General features: G+C 42.2%; 1 protein-coding gene across 4 annotated transcripts in view; it reads left to right on the top strand.

Annotated features, from left to right (window-relative positions):
* PDK2 (pyruvate dehydrogenase kinase 2) overlaps nt 1-5,355 on the top strand; it is a 30,139-nt gene extending 24,784 nt beyond the window's left edge. For 3 of the 4 annotated variants that reach the window (XM_083376652.1, XM_083376653.1, XM_083376655.1), the window contains 3 exons: nt 1,828-1,935; nt 4,042-4,155; nt 4,352-5,355. In XM_083376652.1, coding sequence (XP_083232778.1) covers nt 1,828-1,935; nt 4,042-4,155; nt 4,352-4,492 — 363 coding nt within the window. In that variant the 3' untranslated portion in view covers nt 4,493-5,355. Of the gene's footprint in view, nt 1-1,827; nt 1,936-4,041; nt 4,156-4,351 lie in introns of those variants that run through there. The other variant, XM_083376654.1, reaches the window with a different exon arrangement.
* Nucleotides 5,356-12,802: the final 7,447 nt, after the last annotated feature.

The raw sequence follows: 12,802 nt of genomic DNA, 5'->3' as shown, positions 1-12,802 counted from the left end.
GTTACGCGGCACTCGGGATTCGACCCGCCAAACTGCCAACCTTCTGATCGACAGGCTCAGCGTCCTAACCCACTGAGCCACTGCGCCCCTTTACTCAGCTACAAATGCTGGGTGATCGTGACCCAATTACTAGTTCGCAATATAATTTCAGTTACAGGGTGATTGATGGTGAGGGTAAAATAGAGGAGAGGAGAAAGAATCGTAAATGTTGCTTTCCCAACCAGACATCCTCTGAATGTGTCAAATTCATCCTCAGAATTTCCCAACCAGCGAAGCGACTCCCTAAGTAGCAAATGCTGTTTGCAGGACATTCTGGTTGGAAAAAAGCATCCTAGAGAAAAACCAGAATATAAACATAATACTAAAAAAAAATATACAACTGGATGGTTTGTATGTGGAAAGGAATGTATATTGCAGACTCCTGTGATTGGCTGTTTGAATGATAAAAGGTATCAGCATAAACAATTCGATGACAAGTTTTGGATCTGGGCGAGACAGGTCCTGAACTGCTGCTCTGGTCATTACATTACATTATTATAATTTAAATAGGAATGCAAAACACATTGTAGGAAAAAAGGCTGGGTCCATATACTCTGTTTGGTTACTTAGTCTGGTGAAAGACAAATTCATTTCTGGTTCTCTCTCTCCTCTCTCTCTCTCTCTCTCTCTCTCTCTCTCTCTCTCTCTCTCTCTCTCTCTCTCTCTCTCTCTCTCTCTCTCTCTCTCTCTCTCTCTCTCGTAACTTACCGTATTTTCCGGCGTATAAGATGACTGGGCGTATAAGACGACCCCCCAACATTTGACATGACTTTCAAGATTTTTTGTCTTATACGCCGGAAAATCAGTGAGCCCGGGAAGGCATGCCCTCCCCTCTCACTGTGGAGGAAGCAGGGCAGGCTGGCATCTGGCGGGAGCAGTCCTTAGCAGCCAGGGAGTGCACGCGTGTGCAGGACTACCCTGCCGGCTCCCGCTGGACGGCTCCGCCGATGCTGCCTCAAGAGGGAAGAGCATGAGGCGCCTGCCATGGCTCCCCGAGGACTCCTTAGGAGCCGGGGAGCGTATGTGTGTGCAGGACTGCCTTGCTGGCTCCCGCCAGATGCCAGCCTGCCCTGCCTCCTCCACAGTGAGACGGGAGGGCGTGCCTTCCCGGGCTTGCTGACTTGCAGCCAAGCCGGAGCCCAAAGGGGCTTTTCCTTCCACCCACCCTTTGGAATAGATGCAAGAGCTCCCGGGGTCTGGCGTTTGCAAGGGGGAGGGGAAGGGGCTGAGAGGCTCTTGAGGGTGGGAAGGGAGAGTCACGTTGGAGGGGGGACTGGACTAAGGAGGCTTGAAGTTGCTTTGCAAGAACGGGGGCGCTCGATTGATTTATGTACTATTTTCCGGCGTATAAGACGACCCCCCAACTTTTGATATGATTTTCATGGGTTAAAAAGTCGTCTTATACGCCGGAAAATACGGTAAACTTTAATTGGACTTCTTAGTTACCTCTTTAAATATAAATGTAAATTCTGATTAGAGTCAAACCCAATAACTAGAGACTTCATTGACACAATGAGGTTTTCTGGGCATCAGTATGCAATGATTTGTCATTGTGTGTGTGTGTGTAGTGTGTGTGCGCGCATATTGTGTGTGTGTGTATGCACACGCGCCTGCCTTCATTTTTCAAGATTGGCTATAGCCAGTTAGGTACTGCCAGCTAATTGGTTTCCTTAAAGAAAAGCTCCTCAAATGAAGATCTGGTCCGTGAAAATAAGAGTGCATGGCTTTCCTAACTCCCTGCCTGTATCTGTTGTTTGTTTTTTTCTTAATCCTTCTGTTGTGGAGCAGATGAGTGACCGAGGCGGTGGGGTTCCTCTCCGCAAGATTGATCGACTCTTCAGCTACTTATATTCCACAGCACCCAAACCAGAGCTGGGCTCTGGGGGGACGCCCCTGGTATGTGTTATAAAGTGGGCTAAAGTTGTGGATGTCTAGCCACAAAGACTGTATTGCAAACAGTCTTTGAAAAGGTCATGGCAGTTGGTTTCAAACAGTTTGGTTTTTTAAAAATATAAATGTTGCCTTAAATTGTCCTTTGCCGTGTGTGTGCAGATAAAGAGGAAAAGTGACCAGTAGAAATCTGTGCTTTATCAGCCTTAAGAGAGATCACTGCAGAAATAGGATCAGATATAAAAAGGTCATCAAAGGGACAAAGTGGGGATCACTTCTGATGTTAGAGCAATAGGACTGTAAGGAAAGAAAAAAATATTATTTATTTCTAATTGCTGAGAACAATATGTGGAAGAAAGTCACAGTAAAATAAGACTTAAAATTATATAGGTGAAATTATATTTCACCTATATAACAGTTAAAACCATTTCTCTGTTTATTTTATTATTGAATAAAATGCTGATTAGAATAGCCCATCTGGGGGAGGGGAAGTTCATTATCTCTTTTTTTCACGCCATCTTCATGATTTCAATTGTTCAGAATTTACAACATTGTGAGGGAAAAGAATAAAAGTAGCTACTTTTTCTCCATGACAAGACTAAAATTAAGATTGGGGAACCATTTATAACAGAAAGGGCTCGCAACTTGGGTGTCCTCCTGGATTCACGGCTCAACTTGGATGATCATCTAACGGCCGTGACCAGGGGGGCCTTCGCACAGGTTCGCCTAGTGCGCCAGTTGCGCCCATTTTTGGACCGAGATGCCCTATGCATGGTTACCCACGCTCTCGTCACTTCTCGTTTGGATTACTGCAATGCTCTTTACATGGGGCTGCCCTTGAAGAGCACCCGGAGGCTTCAACTGGTGCAGAATGCAGTCACGCGGGTGCTTATGGGAGTATCTCGGTACTCCCATGTTACACTACTCCTGCGCGAGATTGAGATTTGAGATTGAGATTTATTAAATTTATATGCCGCCCTTCTCCCCAAGGACTCAGGGCGGCTCACAACAATAAAAAATTAAAAAACATAAAGTACAAAATTTAAAAAAGAATTAAACAATGGATGTAATAAATAAATGACAATTTAACCCAATAAAAGCCAAATTTAAAACCATAGTCAGTCCAGGCCCGCTGCATTGGCTTCTGGTTGCCCTCCGGGTGCGATTCAAGATGCTGGTTATAACCTTTAAAGCCCTACATGGCTTAGGCCCGGGGTACTTGCGAGACCACCTGCTGCCATTGTCAACCTCCCATCGCCCAGTTCGCTCCCACAGAGTCGGCCTCCTCAGGGTGCCGTCGGCCAGGCAATGCCGGCTGGCGACCCTGAGGGGAAGAGCCTTCTCTGTGGGCGCGCTGACTCTGGAATGAATTGCCCCCAGAGCTACGGATGACCCCTGACCTTCGGTCCTTCCACCATGACCTGAAGACGAGGTTGTTCCAACAAGCCGGCCTGGACCGACTACAGTTTTAATTAGCTTTTTACTGGTTTTTAAATTGTCATATAATTATTGTATTTATTGTTTAATTCTTTTTAAATTTTCTATTTTATGTTTTTAATTTTTATTGTTGTGCGCCGCCCTGAGTCCTTAGGGAGAAGGGCGGCATATAAATTTAATAAAATAAATAAATAAATAACATGAAAATGGCAAGGAAGAGAAGGACTAAACATCCCCTTTCCCTATCACCATTTCTCAGATAAAATTTGGAATCCCCTGGTCTCCTTCATTTATTTATATTTCTGTAAGTGGGTGTGTTTGTGGTGGTGAATCACAAGGTGTGACAACCATCTTGGCTCCCGGTGTGCTTCATGCCAGCAAAGTTAGGGATGCATAACAGGACTCATAAGACTGCACAGAACTAATTCTTCAAAGCGGTGTTTCTCAATTTCAGCAACTTTAAAATGTGTGGACTTCATTTCCCAACATTCCCAGCATGCCAGCCATGATCTTCCCCTCCTAAGATCTGGCTGGGGAATGCTGGGAGTTGAATCCAAACATCTTAAAGCTGCTGAAGTTGAGAAAAGCTGTTCCTGAGGTAAGTAACAAGCATGCTTAAAAATATGGTGTTATTGACAATGAGTAACCCCTGTTTTTTCTTCTTTCAAAAACAAGGCCGGCTTTGGCTATGGGCTACCTATCTCTAGACTCTATGCCAAGTATTTCCAAGGTGACCTTCAGTTATTCTCCATGGAGGGATTTGGAACAGATGCTGTCATCTATTTGAAAGTGAGTTGGTGTCTTGCTCATTTCCTGCTCATATTCCCAGTCCCATATGGACTATTTCCTGCTCATTCTGCCTCTCATTCCCGAGATCATTTGCCCTACATAAAAATAAAAGCAGACAATCTCCCAGTGATACCAGGTGGGTCGCTGAATGTGATTTTATCAAAACTGCATTCTAACCTATGTTACATTCTTCTAGGCCTTGTCAACAGACTCTGTGGAAAGGCTTCCAGTGTATAACAAGTCCGCATGGCGTCACTATCAGACCATCCAGGAGGCAGATGACTGGTGTGTGCCCAGTACGGAGCCCAAGAACACATCCACCTATCGAGTCACCTAAGCTAGCCTCTCTGTTACCAGAAAGGGCACTTACCCTGCTTCTAAAGGGGAGAAACCAAACTTTGGTGAGGGGAGAAAAAGAAACAAATGATAATCACCAGCATAAATCCCACCTTGTGTTGTAAGACCTCTGTGGAGTGTTCCCCTTGGCTGCCTGGCCATTTCACCTGTTAGACAGCGTCCCGGTCACTTTCTCAGATTTCTTTTCAGAAATGTGTAGTCTAGATCAACATAACTCTGCATGGAATTTATTTGCCTCACTACAGTCCTGGCTTTTCATCTATTGGATTGGAAAGGTCTGAAGCATCTGCTTTTGTTCCTATTTAATATTTGCACACATCACTTTTTTATTATGTTTGCATTGTAATCATGAAGCAGAGAGAACTTGACCACTAAGCATTAATATGCTGAGAAAAATCAGGAAGCAAGAAGAGAGAAAAGAAGAACCTAAAAGTGTGGGTGTGATTATGTTGCATTTCTTCAAGTGAATCAAGATCCAAGCAAAAGGCACGAAGAAGTTTAAAACGTGACCTAGGGATGGCAGAGTTCAGTGCATCCGTTGCAAAGAGCCAAGGACATTAGAGAACATGGGCTTATTTCTTAGTATATTGCTCTGGAAGTGAAGAAATATTCTCTCAGTGGTACATATTTTTGCATTATGTTGTGTGTGCTTTTCACAATGCAAGTCTGAATCTCAGACAAGTTGAGGAAAGTAGCACAAGAAGCAGGAATTTTAGCCCTGGAAGAATCAAACTTAGATTCCATTGGATACATTGAGACCTTAAGGAAAAGGTTTTGCTAGCATTGCAGATGGTTTGGGATTTATGGTTTCTTGCTTGTTTGCTTCATCTACTACTTGCACTTTTGCTCACCATGGCTCAATTCCTAGACTGGCTTGTGATGGAATATAGATCCTTAGGTCTTGCTTATTTTGGAGGAGATACTCCTCCCCCCCCCAGAAAAAGTATTGTGACACATTTGGGGAGTGGGTTGGGTGGCTTATGGGAGAAAACTGGGAGCAGAAGAAGAAAGAGTCTGTTGAAGAGCAAATTGGGGACACTGAAAGCTTCATTCCTGTCCTCCAACTGCAACAGAACAAATGGAATGTGTTTATTTTAAGGATAAATTTCTGGTTCAAATGTCTCCAGTACTTGGAAGCCATGGGCAAAAAAAGGGCTTTTTAGCCAAGAAACTCGCAGGCAATCAGTTATGTTATGGATACAGGGAGAAGTTCTCTCCTTTCTTCTTTTATAGACCCCCTAGCCCACTCCCCCTTTCGCAGCTGTTTGCTTTCCAGCAGCTCTTTGCTATGATCTCACTTTTCTAATCCCCTTTTCAAAACAACTGAAATTGTTCTGTAGGCGGAAAACTGCTTCTGCCTTCTATTTTTATCCTGTGCTATTGTTCTAAGCAGATGTTATGCTTAAGGGGCCTGTCCAAATCCCCCTGAGTTGAAGTCGCCTCTTTACCATTTTAAGCAGTAATCAACCACCCTTCTGTCACTGTCCCATCCTCTGTGCTGGGCACTTTGACCAGGAAAGGACCTGTGTTTATATGCTTAAATATACTTTTAATTATTTGGGAGGAACAAGATATGTGCCAAGGTCCCATTGCTGCTACGGTATTATAGTATCAATTTTTTTGATCAGCTAAGGGGAAAAAACACCATTACATTTAAATATGATCTTCCTGGTTGTATAACTTGATTTCATTGGCATCAATAGTAGTACATGGTAGTACAACAACATGCATTCTACTTGTGTGCTTGAAGCTCAACTTTGTTCCTGAATATGTCTCTTGATTCATAACATGTTGTTTTCAACTATGCAGGATGCAGCTGTATTCAGTATTGCTCGTTTCTGATGAGTAGGAGTTTATTACTCAAACATGTTATGATGACACCTAGTGGAGATATATGTGAATCACATAAAATTTGGATAAGACTTGGTCTTGAGCTGTTTCTTGTAATCTTTCATCAATGGGCATTGGGCTAAGAATAATTGTAATTATGGAGGACCACATGTCACAAAGCTTTGATTTGGAAGAGGAAAGAGAAATTTTGCCCATATGAATTGACTTGCCTTTCTTCCTCCTCCTAATCAAATGATCAACAATAAATGGTTGCAAAATCCTCCAGGGAAAACATCTAGGTATGGGCATCTGGGGTGACAGCACAAGGAGGGCAAATGACAATCTATGTGTCATGATGTTGCAATACAAATAAAATTATCTTTTGTACTTATATCACAACCTCATATGCAGGTACTAAGGGGCAGGGCTTGTCTTGTGTCATCACAATACACATTTCATTTTTCTGATGAAACTTCATCTGCTGTGGATATGGCTACATCTTGAAATTGTCCATTTTCTCCTTCGTGTAGATATCCAATCTCTTAGGCAGAGCTAGACAGCATTTTGGCTGATGGCAACTTCACCATTTTCTTGGAAGGATATTGTAGAAGGAGAGTTGTACTAGTTTACAGTAGCAACAAATCAGGAGGAGTTTGGTAGATCCTTTTCTGATTAACAAATGTTATTAAAAGGATAAATATTTTGAAGGGCATGACCATGGTATAAATTGTATGGGGCTGTGTTTCATTGCAAAGCATCTCTCTGACAACTAGGTGTGCCCTTCAGAATCCAGTTGCTTCCTTTATTTGGTGTTTACCACCAAGTTTTCTTCCCCTCAGCTAGACTTTTAGAAGCAAGGCCAAAAGAAGGAAAATCTGTTTCTCCTTTTCTGCTGATTAAAATTCACTGGATCACCTTCACCTCATTTACTGAAAATCACTCTGTAAAGGCTTTGTCAATTTGGTACTGACTTACAAAGCTCTTTTGTGCAAAAACTCCACCTACCATAGCTATCCCTTCTCCTTTTCCCCAAGACCCCATTTTAAAAAATATTTAGAATACTGTGTTCCCTCTTCCTTTTTTGGATGGTGTCTTTATGTGCAATCGTACTGCACAGCATTTGCATTTTTTAAACTTGCAATTGGCGCATATACACCTTATATGACGCTCATGTGTGATACATAATTTGCACACCAGATTCACAGATCTTGTAAGGCAGATTCCCAGATTGCATCTCTGACCAGATACCTATTTAGGTAGTGCTTAAAATTTATTAGGGATATGCAACATCAACAACAAATAGGACTGGGTGTTAGATTTAAAGCAAGAGATTGGACTTCAACAAAGGAAATGTGTGCAAGGGAAGATTAGGGAGACCTGGTTGAGGTGATGATTAGATCCCAAAGAAAAATCTACCTGTGAGGGAAACAAGATGCTTACATTGAGCATTGTACAAAGCCAGAACAAATCTTATTGCCACTTCGCCATTATTCACCACGCTTGGAAACCTGTATGGGTTAGTTTCCTTCCTAAGTCTTGAAAAATGTTGCTCCCCCATTTAGGAATGATGGATAAATACAAATTTGTATTTATTTGTTTTTATCCTCCTGTGTTGCTTTTTTATAAATAACTCAAACTGCAAATATATTTCTTCCTCCTTGTTTCCTCAAAACAACCCTTTGAGCTGGGTTGGGTTGACTTGCCCAGAGTTGCCAAGTTGGCTTTCATGCTTTACTTAACATTAATTAAAATAAGAGCAAACCCCACTTTCTACTAGCACTGATGATATTATCTAATTTGGTAATGAAATATCTGTAAGAAAATAATGAAGCCTATAGAGTCGCAATGATCCACAGTTCAACCCTCAACTACAAATACTTTTATTGTTTACCTTCCTCAACATTCCTTACTTCCTTCAAATGCCTCCTTTTTCCATAGCTCTCTGAGAAATAACTCCTTCACTATTTAAGAATAAGGGGAAAAATTTAGCCAAGTAACTCATATAGACTTCTCCTTTTTAAAATTCATCTGTTCAGTGATGTCTGATTCTTGGGGACTGCCCAGACAAATCTCTGCAGTTTACTTGGCAAATGTTTCAGAAGTAATTTGCCATTGCCTCCTTTTTGGGGCTGAGTGAATTGATTGGCCCAGGGTCAGCCAGCTGGCTTTATGCTCAAGACAGGACTAGAACTCATGGTCTCCCAGTTTCTAGCCTGATGCCTTAATCACTTCACTTCACTGTTAGTTTATGAGAGATTAAAGTCAGATTAAAGTCATTAGGAGAATGTTTGCATTTCTAGAAGTTTATATTAAATGTTAAACTTGAATTATAAGGCATACAGTTCAAGGCAAGATTTTCATGCGGGGAAGTAGCGTGTTTTTTGGGTGAGAACCTTTTTTATTTTGTAAAATTGTGTTCAGCCTACCTTAAAAGTTTCTCAAGTTGAAATGACAAATTTGGCCACTGTTTTTTTTTTTAGCAATTATGACTGGGAAAGCCTCTTGAGTATTTTTTTTTAAAGTCTTTAGAAACCCTATATAGTCCTGAGGACTCAGGTTGTCCACTCTTGTGGAAACTAAAGTAAGTGGCATAATAAAATCTTACAAGAAACATTTCATGCAAGGCCTATTTCAGGGAGAATCACTGTTGTTTGCTTTGTCAACTTGATCGACAGAAAAGCAGCAGCCCTCTCTTGGTCCCTTGAAGGAACACTAGAAGGCTGTCAGGCCTGCAGGCCAAAAATGGCAGAGCTTTTTCTTCTGTGGACAGAGGAACCCTAAGGAATATTTCCCACTGGCAGAGCACTGAGCCAAGCAGTTAAATATTTCTTCTTTTTTTCTTCTCAATTTGGAACAAGGTCAGTAACAAACAGCCCACCTTGTTCCATTGTTTTGGAACATCTGCAAATTGATGCAATGTTTCCTTAACTGCAGGAGCATCCTTGAGGAAGCATCTTCCCTCTGTCTCTTTTTCAAGTCCATATACTTTGCAAAATGTCTGAGATATTGTGTATCTAGGGAGAAGTATGTGACATGGTCAGTGCCAAGATATTCCCACGCTGGATACAGTACAATAATTGAGTTGTTCTCTTTCAAAGTTTGGGGCCATTTTTCAAACGCATCCAATGCCTGCCAACCTGTTCATGAAAGTTCATGTTCAAGGGAGGAAGCTGGCAAGGTGATGCTGTTTTATTATTTACATTTTGGAACAATGGCTCACCTTAGGATGATCTTTCCCTAGAATGTTATTTGCTATTATTATTTTTTTTAAAGAAGGAAGGTTTAAAGAACAAAGTTTTAATCTAATTAATTTCCCATAAATAAAGGATTCCTAGATGTTACAGTCTAAACAAGTGGTATTTCCAAATACACAAAGGCAGCTTATGGTGAAATGGTCAACTTCACAATGTTCAGGGACTTGAGGCAGGGATTACTAACACGTGTGGGAGAGAAAGAGAGTGGTTGCCTTTTTAAAATTGCATATATTAAATATTTTATACATAAGTCACAGAGCCGTTTGACATTTTAAGTTCCGAAGATGAACCAGGCTAGATTTTCCAGCAGTCCCTGCTGTGTGGGCAGAGGTAAGTCATTACATAGATTCACAGACAATAGGAGAATATTATTTATGAATATGCAAAGCTACATATGGCAATACTTTAGAGCAAAGTAGAAATTAAAAAAGAAAATCTTGTATGCAATATGCATAAGCACATAGTGGCTTTATTGCAATATCTGTTGCTTCCCCATTTTCCACAAACATTTAGCAATGAAGGAAGTAAAATGTTGGGTTGAGATGAGAAGGTAAAATTAATAAAAGCATTTTATGCCATCATTGGTTTCTCAGTGATAAAATGGGCCCCATTTCCAAGTCAGTATATTCCCTCCAAATATCTTGGATCTTTTGCCAAGACTCTTTGGTCTTTGTTAAAGCACAAATCTAGTAGTTTAGATAAGTCAGGGCAGATTTTTATTCTGTTTTTACTATCCCTATTTAAAAATGTCTGCAAAGTATTGCTTCATATTTGTCATTGTACGGTTACATTAGCTGACAAACAGTGGTAGAACAGGAGTTGCACCCAAGGAAAGGCGGGATAGGGGCCTTTTGGCTTTCTGGCTCTTGTCAGTATAAGCACTGTGATTGAAAGGTTCTGTTTTCCAATAGGTCTGCGCTCAATTCAGAATGACCCTACAGTTCCCACAAGTGCAACAGATATCTGGGTAATGAATCTAGGGGGGGGGAGTTCTCTACAGAATGCAGGATCCTGGCAGGAAAGACTAGAGTTTGGACAAAAAGAGAGAGGTTGCTGTCCAATTGCCCAAAGGCACCGACAACTTTTAAGAAGTTTCAGAGTGTAGGGACTGAGGGACAGTTAAGAGCCTTGGTGGAGCAGTGGGCTAATGCCTCCTTAAGTAACACCAGCTGCCTGCAATTAGTGCAGGTTCAGGTCCCACCAGGCTCAAGGTTGACTCAGCCTTCCATCCTTCCGAGGTAGGTAAAATGAGGACCCAGATTGTTGGGGGCAATTAAGCTGACTTTGTAATAATGCCGCTGGGGGTGTGTGTGTGAAAGCCCTAATAAGCTGGCATATACATAGAATGAAGGCTACTGCTAAGCTTGTAAGCCGCCCTGAGTCTTCGGAGAAGGGCGGGATATAAATGGAATAAAAATAAAAATAAAAATAAAAAATAAATATCCGTAAACAACAAAACAAAACAAGAAGAGTGAAGCCTGTGATTATGGGTTGCAGGTTTCTTGGAATCCACTGAGGACTAGAAAACTGACCCAAAGAAAGTCAGCTCTAGGAAGAAAATGGAATGTCCTCTTTATGAAGACAAACTCTGCAGTCTCAGCTGAATCCTTCCTTCCCTCTCCAGGAAGCAACACCTAAACAAATATGAGGGGCATGTTCCTTCCACAGTTGCAAATTTTAGTACGAGTTTTTTCTGTATTTGTACAGAAACTCTTGGTAGTTAGTGCCCTAGATGGGAAGGGTTGTGCATTATAGTTATTGATTTCTACAGTTCACCTTTTGAAAAACTTACCTTGGGAGAAGCTTCCTAGTAAGAATGGAGATTTATTTTCCCCTTTGCTAACTGGGAACAAACCAGTTCTTTCTAGAGATTTAGATCCAACCCTCAATGTGGGCGCAGACATCTCTGCACAGTTCTAGTCTTTTGGGTGTTTATAGGACTCTGTGAAGCAGTAGAATGTAATTCAAGGCTGGCCTAACACAATTGTGAGAGAAATTCAACGGATGGCTATATTGAGGAGCAGATCTGTGCCACAACTGGGACTGGATAGTTTGCCTTTCTTGGAACAAGTGGCACTTTACAAAGTTTAAAAGCATCAATTTTAAGCTGTAGAACTTCGCCAAGTGGAAAAGACAAAAAGAGTCTAAATATTGCTGTTCTGCTGCTCCCAGAAGAGGGAAGGAGCTGCAAATATGAGCTGAGTTGTCCATGCAATTTAAAAGCACAGGAGAGGCAAAGTGCATTTTCCCTGAGCCACCTACATCAGGGGTGTCAAACTCAATTTCATTGAGGGCCGCATCAGCATTGCGGTTGCTCTCAGGGGGCCGGGTGGGTATGGCCTGGGTGGCTGTGGCCTACTGGGTGGGTATGGCCAGGGTGGGCGTGGCCTACTGAGTGGGCGTGGCCAGCTGTACATCGTTGGCATCAAGGGTGCCTATGGGGGCCTGGGCAGGAGTGGGACAGATCTGAGGGTCTCTGGCAGGAGGAGGGTCTCTGGGCCAGGGCCAAGGCAGTGGGGGCTGATCCCTCACTGTTTCCAGGATGGCTTCGCGGGCCGCATGAAACCACTTTGCGGGCCAGATCTGGCCCCCGGGCCTTGTGTTTGACATGTCTGACCTACATTCTCTTAACAGAGCACAAGTTTGATTTTCATCAGCAATATCCCAGAAAGGTTTAGAAAGCACCTCCAATCCCACAAGGTTACTGCACATTCAGCAGAATGAGACAGAAAGTAAGCATGGGGGGAGGGGGAATCTCACTGCATGATGGGCTGCAGGTTGCAGACACGCACTGGTTGCCCTGTCTGCAAATACTACGTGCCAATTTGATAAAGCAAACCTAAATTTTCAGAAGGCATCTGAGAACAGACCTTATAGTGGAATATAGGCAGTGAAGTAGTTCTAATTTCCCTTCATTCTGACTTCCACTTTCATCGTAAATATGAAATAATATTCTGAAATAAGATGCAAAACCTCTGAGGTTAGTAAGTGCTCTGCTTGCCCTTTCTCTCAGGGTCAGGGAAAGCATTTTATGCATTGCTTTCTTTCTCCCATATGCCCAGCTTTCTTCCCTTCCCACTCCCCCCCCCCACCGGAAAACTCAAAGAAGAAAATGGAATGTCTTCTTAATGAGGCAAAGAAATTCAGTAGTAAGAAAAAGATGATTTTCTCGAAGTGTCAGATTATGCCATTGCCCTCTCCTTTTG

The sequence above is a fragment of the Vipera ursinii genome (assembly GCF_947247035.1).
Source record: "Vipera ursinii genome assembly, chromosome: Z".
Classification (NCBI taxonomy): Eukaryota; Metazoa; Chordata; class Lepidosauria; order Squamata; family Viperidae; genus Vipera; species Vipera ursinii.
The sequence above is the reverse complement of the archived record's forward strand: the minus strand, read 5'-3'. Positions and strand labels throughout refer to the sequence as shown.